This window comes from Rhinoraja longicauda, chromosome 9 (assembly GCF_053455715.1).
Source record: "Rhinoraja longicauda isolate Sanriku21f chromosome 9, sRhiLon1.1, whole genome shotgun sequence".
Classification (NCBI taxonomy): Eukaryota; Metazoa; Chordata; class Chondrichthyes; order Rajiformes; family Arhynchobatidae; genus Rhinoraja; species Rhinoraja longicauda.
The window spans coordinates 58,013,443-58,035,953 of NC_135961.1; the positions used below are offsets into that span (position 1 = coordinate 58,013,443).

Here is a 22,511-nt window from a genome sequence, read left to right on the forward strand (position 1 = left end):
GATCGAGTACTTGAACAATTCTCCCTGTGTGGGCTGTAATGCAATGTGTATTGATGAACTAATCCAAGGATTTGTATCTCTTTCCTCCTCAGGTGGGAATCTTTGATCTTGGTATTAATGTACACAGTCTACATCCTGATTATGAAGTAAGGATCAATAATCTTCTCTGACATTTGATGATGGGATCTACCTGTAAATTAGTGTGTAGAACTTTATTGGGCTACCCGAGCCAAGGGATTCTCTGCTATCCCTTACCATTTTTTGTTTAGTTTGGAGAAACTGCATGGAAACAGGCCCTTCAACTCACTGAGTCACCCATGCATTCGTTCAATGTTATCCCAGTTTCACATCCTGCACACTGGGGACAATTCACAAAGGCCAATTAACCTACAAACCTGCACGTCTTTGTGATGTGGGAGGAACATGGGGGGGGGGGGGGGGGGGGGGGGTCGGCACGGTGGCGCAGCAGTAGAGTTGCTGCCTTACGGCATTTACAGCATCAGAGACCCGGGTTCGATCCCGACTACAGAGTTTGTACGTTCTCCCCATGACCGCGTGGGTTTTCTCCGAGATCTTCGGTTTCCTCCCACACTCCAAAGACGTGCAGGTTTGTAGGTTAATCGGCTTGATGGGAGTGGCAATTGTCCCTAGTGTGTGCAGGGTAGCGATAATGTGCGGGGATCGCTGGTCGGTGCAGACTCGGTGGGCTGAAGGGCCTGTTTCTGCGCTGTATTTCTAAACTACACTAAACTAAACTGAAGAAAACACCCGGAGGAAAGCCACGTGGTCACAGGAAGAGCGTGCAAACTCAGCACAGACAGCACCCGAGGTCAGGATAGAACCCGGGTCTCTGGAGCCGTGAGGCAGCAGCTCTAGGGCTGCATCACCGTGCCAACACAGTGTTGGAGGAGCAGTTTGGGGTAGAAAACTTGCTGGGATTAACAATGCAGGAAGGGCAGCACTGATTGCAATAGAGACTCAGAAACACGGTGTTCAATGGCCTAACCTGTCAGACATTTTCCATGAACTTTTGAAGAAAAGTCTTCACATGATGTCTCCATTGTGTCTTCCTAAACTTGCAAAAACTTCAGAACAATGAAATATGTACTGGGCTTCGTCATATTTCAATGGATATTTTTATGGCAGAGAGAGATAGATTCTTGATTAGTACGGGTGTCAGGGGTTATGGGGAGAAGGCAGGAGAATGGGGTTAGGAGAGAGAGACAGATACAATACAATACAATACAATATATCTTTATTGTCATTGTACCCAGGGGTACAACGAGATTGGGAATGCGCCTCCCATACGATGCAATAATTTAATTAATTTAACCAACAACAACCCAACGAAACAATTGTAACAGTTTTAAGACAGAATAAAGTGCAAGTAGGTCTGTGCCGGATCACTGTGCGATGTGACCATCCGGCTCAGCAGGACCGGTTCATGGCAGCTATGGCCCTGGGGATGAAGCTGTTCCTGAGTCTGGAGGTGCGGGCGTAGAAGGCCTTGTATCGTCTGCCCGATGGAAGGAGTTCGAACAGACTGTTGCAGGGGTGTGAAGAGTCTTTGTGGATGCTGGTGGCTTTTCTGAGGCACAGAAAAGCCATGATTGAATGGCGGAGTAGACTTGATGGGCCGAATGGCCTAATTCTGCACCTGTCACCTATGAACTTGTATTTACTGAAGTGCCGTAAATTTGTAATGTACATTTGTAAAAACGTAAACGTAATCCTCTGACTTTGAAAGAATGACTTTTTTTTTAAAAATCCGATCTTCACCAATTGCTGTTTGGCCCCAGGTTCAACACATCAATGCAGATTTTCTTTGAAAGCAAGTTGAAGAAGCCATCTGTGAACATGGCCAACGGGAACACGGGTAATGCAGAAATCGATGACAACAGCAACTGTGATGCGACTGTGGTCTTGCTGACGAAAGGTAGGGGGCGACCTGTGAAGCATGGCAGACACAAAATGCCGGAGCAACTCAGCGGGACAGGCCGCGTCTCTGGAGAGAAGGAATGGGTGACGTTTCAGGTCGACACCCACCGACACACCACCCACTCCCCCTCTCCAGAGATGCCGCCTGTCCCGCTGGGTTACTCCAGCATTTTGTGCCTATCTTCGATTTAAACCAGCATCTGCAGTTCTTTCCTACGCAAGCATGTAAATGGTTTATTGAGTTTAGTTTAGAGATACAGGACCTTCGTCCCACCGAGTCCGCGCCGACCAGCGATCCTCGCGCATTAACACTACCCTACACACACGAGAGACAATTTTAACATTTTAAAAATAAAATGCATTTATACCAAGCCAATTAACCACCAAACCTGTACCTCAAATAAGCTCTGAACCTCATAGACTATCATTGTTATTATTGTTTGTTTGTTATTTATGTGTACTTATGCGTGTGTGTGTGTGTGGGGGCATATATACACACACTGAACTTTTCTTTTCTCATTTATTATGTTGTTTACAGTGCACTGTGTTTACATATTCTGTTGAGCTGCTGCAAGTAAGGATTTCATTGTTCTATCTGGGACACACGACAATAAAACACTCTTGACTCTCGTCTTTGGAGTGTGGGAGGGAGGAAACCGAAGATCTCGGAGAAAATTCACGCAGGTCACGGGGGTGGGGGGAGGGGGAGAACGTACAAACTCCGCACAGACAGCACCCGTGGTCAGGATCGAACCCGGGTCTGTGGCGCTGCGAGGCTGATCTTTCTCTCCCTCCTAAAACCATCCTCCTGACTTCTCTACATAACCTCTGACACTCGTACTAATCAAGAATCTATCTATCTCTGTCTTAAATATATCCACTGACTTGGCCTCCACAGCCTTCTGTGGCAAAGAATTCCACAGATTCACCACCCTCTGGCTAAAGAAATTTCTCCTCATCTCCTTCCTAAAAGAACGCCCTTTAATCCTGAGGCTGTGGCCTCTGATCCTAGACTCGCCCACTGGTGGAAACATCCTCTCCACATCCACTCTATCCAGGCCTTTCACCATTCTGTACGTTTCAATGAGGTCCCCCCTCGTTCTTCTAACCTCCAGCGAGTGCAGGCCCAGTGCTGACAAACGCTCATCATAGGTTAAGATTTAACATTGTTTTTTCTTTTACAGCCAACTTCTCTCGTAACTCCTCCGTGCTGATGGTGGACGAGCTGCTCTCTGCATACCCACACCAGCTGTCTTTCTCCGAGGCCAGTCTCAGGATCATGATAACCAGTCACTTTGGACCCAAAACCCGCCTGAGCATGGCCAGCCGCATGCTCATCAACGAGGTAATTGGAAGAGAAAGTCTTCATAGAGCCTTAGAGTGATACAGCGTGGAAACGGGCCCTTCGGCCCAACCTGCCCACACCGACCAACATGTCCCATCTACACTAGTCCCACCTGCCCGCGTGTGGCCCTTATCCCTATAAACCTATCCTACCCAGAAAACCTGCCTAAAATGTTGCTTCAGCAACCGGAGAGAACCCACGCGGTCACGGGGCGAACGTACAAACTCCACACAGACGGCACCCGCAGTCAGGATCGAACCCGGGTCTCTGGCGCCGCGAGGCAGCAACTCTACTGCTGGGCCACATTGCCGCTGTGTGGGAGATCAATGATCGGCACAGCTCGGTGTGCCGGAGGGCCTATTTCCACGCCGTATCACGCTGTAAACTAACCTGAAACTAAACTATGCTGTTTTAAAATGAAGATAGACACAATACACAATAGGTGCAGGAGGAGACCATTCGGCCCTTCGAGCCTGTACGCACCGCCATTCAATGTGATCATGGCTGATCATTCTCATTCAGTACCCGTTCCTGCCTTCTCCCCATACCCCCTGACTCCGCTATCCTTAAGAGCTCTATCCAGCTCTCTCTTGAATGCATTCAGAGAATTGGCCTCCACTGCCTTCTGAGGCAGAGAATTCCACAGATTCACAACTCTCTGACTGAAATTTTTTTTTCCTCATCTCCGTTCTAAATGGCCTACCCCTTATTCTTAAACTGTGGCCCCTTGTTCTGGACTCCCCCAACATTGGGAACATGTTTCCTGCCTCTAACGTGTCCAACCCTTTAATAATCTTATACGTTTCGATAAGACCTCCTCTCATCCTTCTGGAGTCACTCAGCGGGACTGGCAGCTTCTCTGGAGAGAAGGAATGGGTGGCGTTTCCGATCGAGACCCTTCTTCAGTTTGAGGAAGGGTCTCGACCTGAAACGTCACCCCTCCCTTCCTTCTCTCCAGAGATGCTGCCTGTCCCACTGAGTGACTCCAGCACTTTGTGTCCCATCTCTGAAACGAAATTAAGTTGGGGCAAAGGCAAATGGCGGCGCTGCCCTAGCAGCTGTGGCTTACCTGCGATCCGTCTGTCTTTTGTGTTTTTTGTTGTTTTTTGTCTTAATTGTAGTGTTTAGATGTGATGTAGTGTTTTTTGTGGTTGTGTACTATGTGGGGGGGGGGGGGGGACTGTAAAATTGTAAAATTGTCTCTTCTGAACGGAGACCCGACCTTTATCTCTGGGTCGTGTCTCCGTTCCCGCTGCGGCCTACCATCGGCCAAACACCTGGAGCTGGCGGCCTCCACCCGGGACCACCTAGGCTCTGGTTCACAGAGCCCGCGGACCGGACTTATCATCTGCGGCGCTGGCTGCCTTCGGAGGCTGCGGGAGCGGCTGCGACTCGCCTTCGGAGGCTTCGGCGCGGGCCGCGTGGACGTCGGAAGCTCGCAGCTCCGTGGGTGGGGGCCGACATCGGGAGCTCCGGCAGCGGCAGCGTCTTCGCCCGCCCCGAATCGCGGGGCTTGGGTCGGCCCGTCGCGGACATTTCACCGTCCGGCGCGGCCTGGAACGTGGCAACTTCAACAGCCTGACCGCGGGAGAAGACGGCAGGGGAAGAGAAAAGACATTCTGGCCTTCCATCACAGTGAGGAGGTGACTGGAGGAGACTCACTGTGATGGATGTTTCTTTTGTTTTTTTTTTGTGTTGGTTTGTGGTTGTGTAATTGCTTATTTTATTGCTCTTACTGTTGGGCTGTGGGTGACGAAATCTCGTCCAAAAGACTTTTTTTTTTTTGGATGACAATAAAGGTAATTCTGATTCTGATTCTGATTTGCTGTCCGTTGCTTTGCAGAGACAAAGGCTGATCAGCAGCAAGAGCGTTTCCAACGGGGAACCCGAGGTTTCCATTAAAATTCCCGGGAAGCGCAGCCTGGAGAACGGGACTGGTCCGAGCTACTCTGCGGAGAGGGGGGTGAGCGGGCAGTGGAGGGAGGAGGCCAGAGTGGCCGGCAGCAGCAGCCAGAGGGCGGCCGAGAACGAGGACAACCAGAACAACGAAAACGACGAGGAGGAAGAGGAAGAGGAGGAAAGGGAAGGGGAGGGGCCGTTCGTGCCGTTCCACCGGCCTGGTGAGTGTGCAGGGAGGGCCACTCGTACATAACATTCATCGGTCATAGGGGCAGGATCTGGCCATTCTGCCTACAGCCACCGAAGGGTTGTGCAGCAAGGAACTGCAGATGAAGAAGGGTCTCGACCCGTCTTGCCATTAAGGGAGTGCAGCGCAGGTTCACCAGGTTAATTCCCGGGTTGGCGGGACTGACATATGATGAAAGAATGGGTCGACTGGGCTTGTATTCACTGGAATTGAGAAGGATGAGAGGGGATCTTCTAGGAACATATAAAATTCTTAAGGGATTGGACGGGCTAGATGCAGGAAGAATGTTCCCTCTGATGGGGGAGTCCAGAACCAGGGGACACAGTTAGGCGGCATCTTGTCTGAAGAAGGGTCTCGACCCGAAACGTCACCCATTCCCTCTCACCTAGATGCTGCCTGACCTGCTGAGTTACTCCAGCATTTTGTGGCACCCGTAGTCAGGATCGAACCCGGGTCTCTGGCGCTGTACCACAGTTGCTCTACCGCTACGCCACCATGCCACTTAGGTTAAGGGTTCACAGAACATAACCCTTACGTAAGTTGGGTAGTGCCTGTACATATGAAACATGTTTGCATTGTATGTTAAATGTGAACTTTTCACATGCTGGTACTTTACAGTATGCTTTATATCATCACGGGTTCCCCCCCCCCCCCCGGCGCTGTAATGGCAGCAACTTTACCGCTGCACCTCCGTGTCGCCCAGAGCTGCGGGTTCCATCCATGCCTCGGGTGGAGTTTGCATGCTCTCCCTGTGACTGCGTGGGTTTCCTTCAGGTGTTCTGGTTTCCTTCCACATCCCAAAGGTGTGTGGGCTTGCAGGTTAATTGTCCCTCTGTAAAGTGAGTCGGCTGGATGAGAACGTGAGATGACGTGGAGGCGGTGTGAACGGGGTGATCGATGGTCGTTGTGGACTCAGTGGGCCAAAGGGCCTGCTTCCAGCTTGGATCTCTCAAGTCAAGTCAAGTCAAGTCAAGTCAATTTTATTTGTATAGCACATTTAAAGGGGCGGCACGGTGGCACAGCGGTAGAGTTGCTGCCTTACAGCGAATGCAGCGCCGGAGACTCAGGTTCCATCCTGACTACGGGTGCTGCACTGTAAGGAGTTTGTACGTTCTCCCCGTGACCTGCGTGGGTTTTCTCCGAGATCTCCGGTTTCCTCCCACACTCCAAAAGACGTACAGGTGTGTAGGTTAATTGGCTGGGTAAATGTAAAAATTGTCCCTAGTGGGTGTAGGATAGTGTTAATGTACGGGGATCGCTGGGCGGCACGGACTTGGAGGGCCGAAAAGGCCTGTTTCCGGCTGTATATATATGATATGATATAAAAACAACCCACGTTGACCAAAGCGCTGTACATCAGTTCAGGTACTAAGAACGAACATACGATGGCACACAAACATAACAGCACATACATGAACAGTTCACAGCGCCCCCTCAGAGGGCCTCAAACGCTCGGGAGTAGAAATAGGTTTTGAGCCTGGACTTAAAGGAGTCGATGGAGGGGGCAGTTCTGACGGGGAGAGGGATTAAACTCAGACACCATTGTAAATCCTGACAAGTGTCTACACACGTATGCACAGAAAAGGCCCGTAAGTGGAGGGGTTTGCTTTGTGGGCTTTAACAGAGGTCTGGATTCAGTGTCGTACATGATGAAATAAAACGGGGAAAATGCCGCAAACACACAGGGGGGGTCGGTCGGTCAGCGACTGAGGAGAGAGAAACAGAATTAACGTTCCAGGTCGGTCAGTGCCCACTCACCTGGGCCACACGGGGTTAGCGATGTTTCCCGACAGCGGTGTGCCGAGGATCCACTGCAACCACTGGCCGGCCGGACACTTTGTCGGCACCTCTCGAAGCCACGACCTCTGCCATCTGGGAAGCCCAGGTCAACAAGTACAGGGAAGACTCCTACTTCACACATCCCAGCCACAGCGCCACCAAACTTGCATCTGGTATGATCTGGTAGGGCACTCTATTGTCACATGTACCGAGCGAGGTTCAGTGAAATTCACGTGCGGTACAAGTATCACCACACATAAGCACTTAGATAAACGTTTCAGATACAACACAGCAGTCGTACGCTGAGACAGTTTAGAGCGTCGCCAGTTTGCCGCCATTTTCAAGTCCCACTTGTTGTAAGTGCAGGGATTTTGATCTAACCATGAAGGCCCGTTGTCCTGGCGGCGTTGCAGGGTCGGCCTGGCCAGGCGTAGCCATCGTTGATGTCCTCCGTTGCTGCTCAAAGCAAGTGAAGGTGCACCATGCATCTTCTGCTCCTCATTGTCGCGGAGTCAGAATCATGGCTAATCTACCTCTCCCTCCTAACCCCACTCTCCTGCCTTCTCCCCGTAACCCCTGACACCCGTACGAATCAAGAATCTATCTCTCTCTCTGCCGTAAAAATATTCATTGACTTGGCCTCCACAGCCTTCTGTGGTAATGAATTCCACAGATTCACCACCGTCTGAGTGAAGAAATTCCCCCTTCCTGAAGGAACGCCCTTGAATTCTGAGGCTGTGCCCTCTGGTCCGAGACTCTCCCGCTAGTGGAAACGTCGGAGAGTTCCTCACCCGCGGCTTTCCCCCGTGTCTGGCACGGAGCCTTATCTTCTTCTGGTCTCTCCGCAGCGGGAATGTGGGACGTGGTGAAGTGGGCGATCGCCTGGCCGCTGTGTTTCCTGATGTACTTCACCATCCCGAACTGTGCCAAGCCTCGATGGGCAAAGTATTTTATGTTCACCTTCGTTGCAGCTACCCTGTGGATCGCCATTTTCTCCTACGTGATGGTGTGGATGGTGAGTGACGGGAAAGAATAGGCTTCGGGTGTTATTTTCTTTTGGCCACGGTGAAGGTGCCGACTCTGGGCGTGGTGCCCCTTGGCGGAGCTGGTCTATGAAGGCCATAAGGGATAGGAGTTGAATTAGGCCATTCGGCCCATCATCTACTCCCTCTCTATCCCCTCCCCCTTCCCAGTTCTCCCACTAGTCTTCCTGTCTCCGACTACATTCTATCTTTGTCCCGCCCCCTCCCCTGACATCAGTCTGAAGAAAGGGTCTCGACCCGAAACGTCACCCATTCCTTCTCTCCAGAGATGCTGCCTGAGTTACTCCAGCATTTTGTGTCCACCTTCGTTAAAAACCTTACATGTTTGCCAATGTTTGCTAAGTTTGCCGATAGGATGTACTGGTACAGTATTGGATCTTTATGGTACAGAACCAATATATGCTTGAAAACATATACAACTGGATTGAGCTGGGACGGGGGAGTGGGATAGGAGAGGTCTGTAGTACAAAAGCTTTAGTAAACTAGAGCACAGGACAGTACAGCACTGGATCAGGCCATTCGGCCCACAATGGTTGTGCCGAAAATGGTGCCACGTTAAACTGATCTCATTTGCCTGTACATGATCAATATCCCTCTATTTCTTGCACTTCCATGTGCTTATCTAAAAGCCTCTTAAATGCCACTGTGGTATCTGCCTCCACCACCACCCCAGGCAATGCGTTCCAGGCTCCCACCACCCTCTGTGTAAAAAAACTCGCCCCGCAAGTCTCCATTAAACTTTCCCCCTCTCACCTTATAGCTACGCCCTCTAGTGTTGGACATTTCCACCCTGGGGAAAAAAGGTTCTGGCTGTCTACCCTGTCCATGCCTCTCATAACCTTACCTTATATATTTCAGTCAAATCTCCCCTCAACCTCTGAAAACAATACAAGTCTAACCGACCTCTCCCTGTAGCTAACTGAAACCCTCCAATCCAGGTGGCATTCTGGTAAAACTGCTTGCACAACGCAATTCTATTTCTCTCCACAAGAGTATTATTGCTCAGAGGTGATATTAGTAGGTTGTGAAGTAAGAGAAAAAAAGGACAGGCAAAGAATGGACGGGATGGGTCTTAGTCCTTAGGAAATTAGCAGCACTTGAGGAATGTAGATAGGGGGAAGGGAGTTGTTCAGAATGAAGAGAAGAAGCATTGAGTTAACGGACACGGGGTCTGCGGTGAGATCTCGTGACACAGCCTCAAAGGCTTTCATAAGTTATTGGGGATGATCAGGCCAAAAACCTAGTGGGATCATTCTGTTTTTCCGTCTTTGTTCTGGAGCAAGATCTATTTTATTTGGTGAAAATGAAGTCCAGCAATCCGGCTGAAAATTGGTGCACGGTGTGACTTTAGTTGACTCATGGTAGCCCAGAAATTGTGCTGTAGAAAACAGAAACAGAAACCCACTCTCTCTCGCCCCCCCCCCAGGCACCAACCTACTCTCTCTTCCCCCACCCCACCGACCTACCCACTCTCTCTTGCCCCCCATCCACCCACTCTCTCTCCCCATCCACCCACCCACTCTCCCCCCCATCCACCCACCCACTCTCCCCCCCATCCCCGATCCACCCACCCATTCTCCCCCCCCCATCCACCCACCCCTCTCCCCATCCCAATCCACCCACCCAGTCTCCCCCCCACCCCGATCCACCCACGCACTCTCCCCCCCATCCACCCACCCACTCTCCCCCCCACCCCCGATCCATCCACCCACTCTCCCCCCCATCCACCCACCCACTCTCCCCCCCACCACCGATCCACCCACCCACTCTCCCCCCATCCACCCACCCACTCTCCCCCCCATCCACCCACCCACTCTCCCCCCCCCGATCCACCCACCCACTCTCCCCCCCATCCACCCACCCGCTCTCCCCCCCATCCACCCACCCACTCTCCCCCCCCCCACTCTCCCCCCCCCCCGATCCACCCACCCACTCTCCCCCCCATCCACCCACCCACTCTCCCCCCCATCCACCCACCCACTCTCCCCCCCCATCCACCCACCCACTCTCCCCCCCCCCCCGATCCACCCACCCACTCTCCCCCCCATCCACCCACCCGCTCTCAACCCCCCCCCCACCCCCGATCCACCCACCCACTCTCGCTCCCCCATCCACCCACCCTGCACGAGATAGCGCAGCTGTTGGCGGTTGTGCTGTAGAAAACAGAAACAGAAACAGAAACCAAGGTTTTAATGACACGTCATTGAGCCTGCGAGGGAGTTTAGGAATTCATAAATTCCAGGAGCAGAATTAGGCCATTCAACCCATCAAGTCTACTCCGCCATTCAATCACGGCTGATTTATCTCTCCCTCCTAACCCCATTCGCCTGCCTTCTCCCCATAATCCCTGACCACCTTCCTAATCAAGAATCTGTCAATCTCCGCCTTAGAGATATCTATTGACTTGGCCTCCACAGCCGTCTGTGGCAATGAATTCCACAGATTCACCACCCTCTGACTAAAGAAATTCCTCCTGATCTCCTTTCTAAAGGTAGGCCCTATTATTCTGAGGCTATAGCCTCTGGTCCTAGACTCTCCCACTGGTAGAAACATCCTCTCCACACCCACTCTATCTAGGCCTTTCACTATCCGGTAAGTTTCAATGAGGTCCCCCCTCATCGTGTCACCAAAGTCTTTAAAACGAAGGGGGAACGAGCAGGGACACTGCTTCCACGACGTGCTAAACTGAGATGTTTAGATCTTGTAATATTTTTTACATGCGCATGAAATAAATCATTAGGGCGGCACGGTAGCGCAGCGGTAGAGTTGCTGCTTTACAGCGAATGCAGTGCCGGAGACTCAGGTTCGATCCTGACTACGGGTGCTGCACTGTAAGGAGTTTGTACGTTCTCCCCGTGACCTGCGTGGGTTTTCTCCGAGATCTTCGGTTTCCTCCCACACTCCAAAGACGTACAGGTATGTAGGTTAATTGGCTGGGTAAATGTAAAAAATTGTCCCTAGTGGGTGTAGGATAGTGTTAATGTACGGGGATCGCTGGGCGGCACGGACTTGGTGGGCCGAAAAGGCCTGTTTCCGGCTGTATATATATGATATGATATGATAATTGTTTTATTAATCACCACCACTAGCAAAAATCATTAGAATTGAGAGACGGTGGTTCGCCCATGACGGAAATCTGCGGGCATTGCGGTCTTTTGATGCGTTAACTTTCGTATGTTAGCACAGCTGTACCGACATCTGTAGCAAGTAGCTCCTGGCCAGGTTAGATTCACAGAAAGGATGTCTCAACTCTGGAGCAAGCTGAGAAGGGAATCCTTTGGTGCAGAGATGACTATTGTTCACGCACCAGCTCTTAGGTGGAGTTGACAGTTTTTATGGATTCTGCACTGCAGAAGTGCCAGCCATTTGAGTTTCGGTGGAGTACGGAAAGGTCACCAGGTCGCAGCTGACAAGAGAAAATGTCCATTTCCAAAATCGTTTTTTAATGATAAATCGAAGCCGGAGTAACCATGAAGTCACCTCGAAGGTAGACACAAAATGCTGGAGTAACTCAGCGGGTCAGGCAGCATCTCCGGAGAGAAGGAATGGGTGACCTTGAAGAAGGGTCTCGACCCGAAACGTCACCCATTCCTTCTCTCCCGAGATGCTGCCTGACCCGCTGAGTTACTCCAGCATTTTGTGTCTACCTTCGATTTGAACCAGCATCTGCAGTTATTTTCCTGCACCTAAAGTCCCTCAAATCAGTTTAGACATCTCGTAGCAGACCCTCTTAAGTCTTTAATTCTCCTCTATCACCCATTGTCCATTTAGTTTGGAGATGCAGTGCAGGAAGAGGCCCTTCGGCCCACCGAATCCGCACCGATCAGCGATCCCAACATACTAATGCTGGCCTAGGCACACTAGGGACAATTTACAATTATACCAGGCCGATTAACCTACAAAACCCGTATTTCTTTGGAGTGTGGGGGGAAACTGGAGATCCCGGTGAAAACCCACGCAGGTCACGGGGAGAAGGTACAAACTCCGCACAGGCAGCATCCGTGGCCAGAATCGAACCCGGTCCTCTGTGGCTGAGAGGCAGCAACTCTACCGCTGCACCACAGCGCCGCCCGATGGTCGTAACTATAATGACAATGCGAAATAGTTAGTGATTTTGGATGAATGAAACAATAGACAATAGACAATAGACAATAGGTGCAGGAGTAGGCCATTCAGCCCTTCGAGCCAGCACCGCCATTCAATGCGATCATGGCTGATCACTATCAATCAGTACCCCGTTCCTGCCTTCTCCCCATACCCCCTCACTCCGCTATCCTTAAGAGCTCTATCCAGCTCTCTCTTGAAAGCATCCAACGAACTGGCCTCCACTGCCTTCTGAGGCAGAGAATTCCACACCTTCACCACCCTCTGACTGAAAAAGTTCTTCCTCATCTCCGTTCTAAATGGCCTACCCCTTATTCTCAAACTGTGGCCCCTTGTTCTGGACTCCCCCAACATTGGGAACATGTTATCTGCCTCTAATGTGTCCAATCCCCTAATTATCTTATATGTTTCAATAAGATCCCCCCTCATCCTTCTAAATTCCAGTGTATACAAGCCCAATCGCTCCAGCCTTTCAACATACGACAGTCCCGCCATTCCGGGAATTAATCTAGTGAACCTACGCTGCACGCCCTCCATAGCAAGAATATCCTTCCTCAAATTTGGAGACCAAAACTGCACACAGTACTCCAGGTGCGGTCTCACCAGGGCCCGGTACAACTGTAGAAGGACCTCTTTGCTCCTATACTCAACTCCTCTTGTTACGAAGGCCAACATTCCATTGGCTTTCTTCACTGCCTGCTGAACCTGCATGCTTCCTTTCATTGACTGATGCACTAGGACACCCAGATCTCGTTGAACTCCCCCTCCTCCTAACTTGACACCATTCAGATAATAATCTGCCTTTCTATTCTTACTTCCAAAGTGAATAACCTCACACTTATCTACATTAAACTGCATCTGCCATGTATCCGCCCACTCACACAACCTGTCCAGGTCACCCTGCAGCCTTATTGCATCTTCCTCACAATTCACACTACCCCCCAACTTAGTATCATCTGCAAATTTGCTAATGGTACTTTTAATCCCTCCGTCTAAGTCATTAATGTATATCGTAAATAGCTGGGGTCCCAGCACCGAACCTTGCGGTACCCCACTGGTCACTGCCTGCCATTCCGAAAGGGACCCATTTATCCCCACTCTTTGCTTTCTGTCTGTTAACCAATTTTCTATCCATGTCAGTACCCTACCCCCCAATACCATGTGCCCTAATTTTGCCCACTAATCTCCTATGTGGGACCTTGTCGAAGGCTTTCTGAAAGTCGAGGTACACCACATCCACTGACTCTCCCTTGTCAATTTTCCTAGTTACATCCTCAAAAAATTCCAGTAGATTTGTCAAGCATGATTTCCCCTTCGTAAATCCATGCTGACTCGGAACGATCCCGTTACTGCTATCCAAATGCTCAGCAATTTCGTCTTTTATAATTGACTCCAGCATTTTCCCCACCACTGATGTCAGACTAACTGGTCTATAATTACCCGTTTTCTCTCTCCCTCCTTTCTTAAAAAGTGGGATAACATTTGCTATCCTCCAATCCACAGGAACTGATCCTGAATCTATAGAACATTGAAAAATGATCTCCAATGCTTCCACTATTTCTAGAGCCACCTCCTTAAGTACTCTGGGATGCAGACCATCAGGCCCTGGGGATTTATCAGCCTTCAGTCCCATCAGTCTACCCAAAACCATTTCCTGCCTAATGTGGATTTCCTTCAGTTCCTCCATCACCCTAGGTTCTCCAGCCCCTAGAACATTTGGGAGATTGTGTGTATCTTCCTCAGTGAAGACAGATCCAAAGTAACGGTTTAACTCGTCTGCCATTTCTTTGTTCCCCATAATAAATTCCCCTGCTTCTGTCTTCAAGGGACCCACATTTGCCTTGACTATTTTTTTCCTCTTCACGTACCTAAAAAAACTTTTGCTATCCTCCTTTATATTATTGGCTAGTTTACCCTCGTACCTCATCTTTTCTCCTCGTATTGCCTTTTTAGTTAACTTTTGTTGCTCTTTAAAAGAGTCCCAATCCTCTGTCTTCCCACTCTTCTTTGCTATGTTATACTTCCTCTCCTTAATTTTTATGCTGTCCCTGACTTCCCTTGTCAGCCACAGGTGTCTCTTACTCCCCTTAGAGTCTTTCCACCTCTTTGGAATAAATTGATCCTGCAACCTCTGCATTATTCCCAGGAATACCTGCCATTGCTGTTCTACCGTCTTCCCTGCTAGGGCCTCCTTCCAATCAAATCCCAAAGGACCGGGTTACCTCTTCTTTGACCGATTGCAGTTTCAACATATAACGAATTTGCTTTTGCCTTTAACAAATTAAATTTGAGTTCATTTGTTTTGGCACTTCCTCATCTCCCATCCAGTCTCCTGGGATGCAAGTGATGTTCCTTTGCAAAAGAGCTGCAGCATGGTTTACACAATGCAGAGATTTCACCGCACTCTCTCCTCAATGATCATCTAATTGACAGCTTTAAGGAGGACTGGCCATATACTCATTTGACTTGATTTCACTCCGAAATGCAAGATTCTGTTGCAACGGTAGAAACGGTAGGATTGGACACATTAGAGGCAGGAAACATGTTCCCAATGTTGGGGGAGTCCAGAACAAGGGGCCACAGTTTAAGAATAAGGGGTAGGCCATTTAGAACGGAGATGAGGAAGAACTTTTTCAGTCAGAGAGTGGTGAAGGTGTGGAATTCTCTGCCTCAGAAGGCAGTGGAGGCCAGTTCGTTGGATGCTTTCAAGAGAGAGCTGGATAGAGCTCTTAAGGATAGCGGAGTGAGGGGGTATGGGGAGAAGGCAGGAACGGGGTACTGATTGAGAGTGATCAGCCATGATCGCATTGAATGGCGGTGCTGGCTCGAAGGGCTGAATGGCCTACTCCTGCACCTATTGTCTATTGTCTATTGTCTAAATTGAGAGCTGGAGAGTTTGAAAAAAGTTCACACGTGATAGGAGCAAAATTGGGCCATTCGGCCCATCAAGTCTACTCCGCCATTCAATCGTGGCTGATCTATCTCTCCCTCCGAACCCCATTCTCCTGCCTTCTCGCCACCACCCCTGACACCCCTTACCAATCAAGAATCCATCAATCTCCGCTTTAAAAATATCCGTTGACTTGGCCTCCACAGCCTTCTGTGGCAATGAATTCCACAGATTCACCACCCTCTGACTAAAGCACTATTGCAAGATAAGCCATTGAGGGCAGATGAAGATCAACTATTTACCCTTAGTGCTAATGGAATTCGCTACCTCCGATGTTCACCATTGGATAGATAGAGTCATAGAGTGATACAGTGTGGAAACAGGCCCTTCGGCCCAACTTGCCCACACCGGCCAACATGTCCCAACTAAACTAGTCCCACCTGCCCGCAATTGGCCCATATCCCTCCAAACCTGTCCTATCCGTGTACCTGTCTAACTGTTTCTTAAACGTTGGGCTAGTCCCAGCCTCAACTACCTCCTCAGGCAGCTTGTTCCATGCACCCACCACCCTCTGTGTGAAAAAGTCACCTCCTCATTTGCTGAATTTGCTTTTTCCCTTTAACAAATTAAATTTGAGTTGATTTGTTTCGACACTTCCAAATCTTTTATCCAGACTCCTGAGTTGCGGCTGAAATCTAAAATCAATGTATTTTTGCGCACTAGGGAATGCTGAGCTGTTTCAAGGGGAAATTAAGAGATAATGACAGTGTTGAGGTGCTGGAGTGGCCTAGGCTGGACTGGGGAAGGGCATGAATTGATGGGGGTTTAACAACTGTCCAGTTGTTACATATTTACCATTATTGGCACTAGATTTATTTTAATCCAGATTTATTTAATGATCTGAATTTAATGACCTTATGGTTTGATCATGCCAGGGGATTATTAGACCAGACTTTTCGAATACTAGTCTACCAGTACTTCTCTGCCTCAGAAGGCAGTGGAGGCCAATTCTCTGAATTCATTCAAGAGAGAGCTAGATAGAGCTCTTAAGGATAGCGGAGTCAGGGGGTATGGGGAGAAGGCAGGAACGGGGTATTGATTGAGAATGATCAGCCATGATCACATTGAATGGCCTACTCCTGTACCTATTGTCTATTGTCTATTGACCAGTATAAACCACAACACAACACTCTTTAACTGCCCATGCTGCTTTACAGCGAAGACGGACACAAAATGCCGGAGTAACTCAACGGGACAGGCAGCCTCCCTGGTGTCTGAGGAAGGGTCTCGACCCGAAACGTCACCCATTCCTTCTCTCCAGGGATGCTGCCTGATTGGCCCCGCTGGTTTACTCCAACTTTTTGTGTCAGCCTTCCAACGGGTGGCTCAGCAGTGAGCAAGTTTGGTTTTCGACTGGCGAACTTAACGTGAAGATAATCCCCATATTCCACTGCTCAGAGCGATGTGCTGTTGTCTAGGTCACAATAATCGGATACACCCTGGGAATTCCTGACGTAATAATGGGAATCACGTTCCTGGCAGCTGGGACAAGCGTACCGGACTGCATGGCCAGCCTCATAGTTGCCAGACAAGGTAAGCTCAGTACGGTTGTTATCATTGAAACTCTCAATGGCCGGTTTAAAATACACGAGCCTTAAGTTAGTTTACGTTGTGGCATTCTCATTTTATGGCGGAAATTCACAATACGTTTCCATCCATCTTTCACGTGTTCATTGGTTGGTGACATCATAAAACCTCGTATCATATATCATATAAGACCAATGATATCGTAACATATTAAGAACATATTAATCTCTCCACTTTACTATGCTATGGGGTATGCTAGGGAGGAAGATTTTTTTTTGGTGTAAAATCCTAGAGGAATTAAGAGCAAAATTAGGCCATTCGGCCCATCAGGTCTGCTCCACCATTCGATCACGGCTGATCTATTTTTCCCTCTCAACCCCATTCTCCAGCCTTCCTCCCGAAAATATTTGACACCTTTACAAATCAAGAACGTATCAATCTCTGCTTTAAAAATGCCCAGTGACTTTGCTTCCACTGCCGTCTGTGGCAATGAATCCCACAGATTCACCACCCTCTGGCTAAAGAAATTCCTCCCCATTTCCATTCTAAAGTTATGTCCTTTTATTCTGATGGGTGGGAAGGGATGAGCGCACCAAGGAGTTGTGGAGGGAACGGTCCTTGCGGAAGGCGGAAAGGAGTGGATGTGGGAAGATGTCATGCTATTGAGGGCGTGCAGCGTAGGTTCACTAGGCTAATTCCCGGAATGACGGGACTGTCGTATGTTGAAAGATTGGAACGACTAGGCTTGTATACACTGGAATTAGAAGGATGAGAGGGTCTTATTGAAACATATAAGATTATTAAGGGATTGAACACGTTAGAGGCAGGAAACATGTTCCCAATGTTGGGGGAGTCCAGAACCAGTTAAGAATAAGGGGTAGGCCATTTAGAATGGAGATGAGGAAAAAACATTTTCACTCAGAGAGTTGTAAATCTGTGGAATTCTCTGTCTCAGAAGGCAGTGGAGGCCAATTCTCTGGATGCTTTCAAGAGAGAGCTAGATAGAGCTCTTAAAGATAGGCGGAGTCAGGGGGTATGGGGAGAAGGCAGGAACGGGTACTGATTGTGGATGATCAGCCATGATCACATTGAATGGCGGTGCTGGCTCGAAGGGCCGAATGGCCTTCTCCTGCACCTATTGTCTATTGCCTATATCTATGTCATAAGTCTAATCCACCATTCAATCGTGGCTGATCTATCTCTCCCTCCTAGCCCCATTCTCCTGCCTTCTCCCCATAACCTCTGACACCTGTTTGCTGCACATGTGTTTAGTGGCGGGCGGGCTCCTTGCGGCAAATCAAAGGTGATATTGCAAGGATACAACTGCCCTCTGGTAATCGGTAATAACTTAACAAAGGGAGGTGAAACAAGCATCATGTTCCCATTATTCTCTCAACATATCTGGAAACTGTGAGACAGAAGTATATGATTGGGATGTTGACGAATAAATGGTTTCTTCTTATGTCCACAGGCATGGGAGACATGGCAGTATCCAATTCTATAGGAAGCAATGTCTTTGACATCCTGATAGGACTTGGTCTACCCTGGGCAATTAAGACGATTATGGTGAACTTTGGCTCACATGTAAGTCTTCTGCTTGATTAATGAGTATTGAAATAAAGGCACCATCGACATGCTTACGAAGCTGCCCAGCAGCACCCTTCACCACTTTGGCCTGAATGTTTTGCACTTTGTAACTCTTTGGAAACAGTGAATTAGCTTGTGTAGGAAAGAACTGCAGATGCTGGTTTAAATCGAAGATGGACACAAAATGCTGGAGTAACTCAGCGGGACAGGCAGCGTCTGTGGAGAGAAGGAACGGGTGATTTTTCAGGTCGAGACCCTTCTTCAGACCCATTCCTTCTCTCCAGAGATGCTGCCTGTCCCGCTGAGTTACTCCAGCATTTTGTGTCTAAAATTCTGCATATCTTCCTTCCCACTGTAATCTCCATCTCCCTCTTTGTTCATTCTCAGTAATTTTGCATTGTTTCATGGAGGTGAATATTAGGTCTTAAGTGATAAGAGCAGAATTATACCATTCGGCCCATCAAGTCTACTCTGCCATTCAATCGTGGCTGATCTATTTCTCCCTCCTAACCCCATTCTCCTGCCTTCTCCCCCATAATCCCTGACACCCGCACTATAACATAATTCAACAACCCAAAGCTATTGCAGATGGGAGTAGAGACATATCCAGCCTCTTCATCCCTCATTTTCATTCAGAATCTTCTTAGAAGAACGTATAAAAAAACAGGGACATGGATCGGGTAGGTTTAGAGGGATATTGGCCAAACGCAGGCAGGTGCGACTAGTGTGGATGGGACATGTTGGTTGGCGTGGGCAAGTTAGGCCGAAGGGCCTGTTTCCACACTGTATGACTCTAATCTCTCATTTATCCAGCCAGGATGGTTTTGGAACCAGTGCATCTGGTTTAAGAAGGCAGTTTACATTCCTACAGAGACAGAAAATCCCACTTAATAGGGTCTTGCCCATCAGATAGTCACCAAAGTCACTGCTTGACATTCAGCTGCCAGATAGTGAGTGGGCCGCAGAGCTAACGACCGACGAGTTATTATTTGATTACAGAGACCCTTCACACAAGTCTGGGGAAAGACTTCGACCAAAACCGCAAGGGTGTAAAATCCTGGAGGAATTATGTGTGCATCGCTTTCAACACTACTGCTAATCAGTAAATGAATCAAAATATAAACGGGGCAGTTGTGTTACATCAATTACATGTTGCCTACTACAGAAATAGCAGCTTTGTAGATGGAACAATATGGATGTGATCCCTATTAAAATGTTAATCCCTCCAATTATTGTCCATCTGTTGCGGTGCAGAAGGATTTGCTTCCCCATCATTAGAGTTTTGAACGTCATTAGATTAATCGCTCATCATGCTCAGCCTGCACATCGCACAGATTGCAAGCTTCGGGTATCCACGCAGCTAGGCTTCAGTTTCCGGTGCCTCCAGGCTCGGGAATGATCCCCCAGGCCACCCCCCCCCCCCCCCCCCCTGGGCAGCCAAGGTCGGCAGCGGGAGGGGGAACAGAGGCCGAAGGACCGGGGATGGAGAGCAGCGGCTCGCTGGCGAACCTTATGAGGGGGATGGGCGGGCGGGCGGGACGAGGGGCGACGGACAGTCCGTGGAGAACAAAGAGGGACCCAGGTGGGTGAGGGGGAGGGGGAGGGGGTAGGGGACAGAGCCGGGAACAAGGAGGGACCTAGCCGGGGGGGGGGGGGGGGGGGGAGGTGGTGCCGAGAACAAGGAGGGACCAGCAGAATGGGCTGCCGAAATCAAAAAGACCACCGGGATTCCAATGAATACTGTTGTAACTTTGTGGGGACTCTTTGCGTACTTTGTGCATTGCACGCATGAACAAAGTATTTCACTGCGCCTGGGGACTTGTGACAATGAGGTGTCGTTGAATTATTGCTTGTCATCAACGGCATTAGGATGTGACAGGTTCACCTCAGCCTCCTCCCTCCTCCTCATGTTCCCCTTGTCGGCTACTCTGACCTTGCCTAATCAAGTTCACTCACAAACAACGTGTGTGCCATGGACCAGGTTGTCCCAAGTGACAAAGTGTTATCCAGGGCTTGTGTGTGCCATGGAGCGGATAAACCAAGCCTTTCCACATGGCAAGGCACAGAAACCTGTCAAAAGGGTCACAAAGAAAGGTCTCGACCCGAAACGTCACCCATTCCTTCTCTCCAGAGATGCTGCCTGTCCCGCTGAGTTACTCCAGCTTTTTGTGTCTACAAAGGAATTGGTCTGTTGATTTTCCCGTTACTGCTTACAAAGTTCATAAGTGTTAGGAGCAGAATTAGGCCATTCAGCCCATCAAGGTCCACTCCACCATTCAATATTGGCTGGTCTATCTCTCCCTCCTAACCCCATTCTCCTGCCTTCTCCCCATAACCCCTGACACCCGTACTAATCAGGAATCTATCTATCTCTGCCTTAAAAATATCAATTGACAGCCTCCACTGCCTTCTGTGGCAATGAATTGCACAGATTCACCATCCTCTGACTAAAGAAATTCCTCTTCATTTCCTTCCTAAAGGAACGTCCTTTAATTCTGAGGCTGTGACCTCTGGTCCTAGACTCCCACCAGTGGGAAACATCCTCTCCACGTCCACTCTATCCAGTTTTGGATTATCTGAGCCATTGTGCTCAATACTGACCGGATGAATCCAGAGGGGGGGAAAAGGGAATGGCTTTGCCATTGATTTTAGGTAAATGAGACCAAAGTTGAATCTTCACTTCTAATGTGCAATAAACACTAAATGGCAGAAATAATTGTACTAAATCATCTGGTAAACAAATACAGTGAAAGTTTTGAAAGGAATGTGGCCCTTGTGGCTAAAGGGATCAGGGGGTATGGAGAGAAGGCAGGTACAGGATACTGAGTTGGATGATCAGCCATGATCATATTGAATGGAAGGGCCGAATGGCTCGAAGGGCCGAATGGCCTACTCCTGCACCTATTTTCTATGGTTTCTAAAATCATTTTCTCTTTTCAGTTAACGTTGAACAGTTCGTGGGCTAAAATATTCGGTGGGACTGCTGCTCGCTTCTGTTTTTGTAACTGTAAGTATTCACTCCTGTCAAGTAACCATCCGTTCTAGTTTAGTTTAGTTTAGACAATAGACAATAGACAATAGACAATAGGTGCAGGAGGAGGCCATTCAGCCCTTCGAGGCCAGCACCGCCATTCAATGCGATCATGGCTGATCATTCTCAATCAGTACCCCGTTCCTGCCTTCTCCCCATACCCCCTCACTCCGCTATCCTTAAGAGCTCTATCCAGCTCTCTCTTGAAAAGCATCCAACGAACTGGCCTCCACTGCCTTCTGAGGCAGAGAATTCCACACCTTCACCACTCTCTGACTGAAAAAGTTCTTCCTCATCTCCGTTCTAAATGGCCTACCCCTTAGTCTTAAAACTGTGGCCCCTTGTTCTGGACTCCCCCAACATTGGGAACATGTTTCCTGCCTCTAACGTGTCCAATCCCTAATTATCTTATATGTTTCAATAAGATCCCCCCTCGTTTCAATAAGATCCCCCCCGTTTAGTTTAGAGATACAGCGCGGATACAGGCCATTCGGCCCACGCCGCCCATGCAATCCCCGTACCCGAGCACTACCCTACGTACACTAGGGACGATTTACAATTTTTACCGAAGCCAATTGACCTGTAAACACGTAGTTCTTTGGAGTGTCGAAGGAAACCGAGCACCTGGAGAAAACCCACGCGGTCACAGGGACAACTCCGTACAGACAGCACCCATGGTCAGGATCAAACCCGGATCTCTGGTGCTGTAAGGCAGCAACCCTAACCCGCTGCCCAACCGTGCCTCCCAGGTGCCTGAGACCTGTAACATTGCACATTCAGTGACGACTGTGAACCTTTAATTGACCGTTAATTGAACCTTTAAACAGCAGTTATTATGCTGTTGATTCTCTTAACATCCAAACCCTCTTTTCTGTGGATCATCAGACTTCAGTCAGTGCAGAATTTTCATATAAATCATCCGTTTGTATACAGGAATTCAGATTAACTGTCTAATCCCAGTGAAGTTTCCCTCATGTACTACCCAATATGAATTTGCTAACAGGATGGCAATCTATGATAGAGAGCCGTTCTCTAAGATTTGGTAAAATGTTATCTCCCTA

At 49.0% G+C, this 22,511-nt stretch overlaps 1 protein-coding gene across 1 annotated transcript in view; it reads left to right on the forward strand.

Annotated features, from left to right (window-relative positions):
- LOC144597077 (sodium/potassium/calcium exchanger 3-like) overlaps positions 1 to 22,295 on the forward strand; it is a 225,775-nt gene extending 203,480 nt beyond the window's left edge. The window contains 10 exon segments of the mRNA XM_078405992.1: positions 93 to 146; positions 1,800 to 1,936; positions 3,123 to 3,283; positions 5,127 to 5,403; positions 8,057 to 8,223; positions 16,724 to 16,838; positions 18,304 to 18,416; positions 21,360 to 21,374; positions 21,376 to 21,447; positions 22,278 to 22,295. Coding sequence (XP_078262118.1) covers positions 93 to 146; positions 1,800 to 1,936; positions 3,123 to 3,283; positions 5,127 to 5,403; positions 8,057 to 8,223; positions 16,724 to 16,838; positions 18,304 to 18,416; positions 21,360 to 21,374; positions 21,376 to 21,447; positions 22,278 to 22,295 — 1,129 coding nt within the window.
- Positions 22,296 to 22,511: the final 216 nt, after the last annotated feature.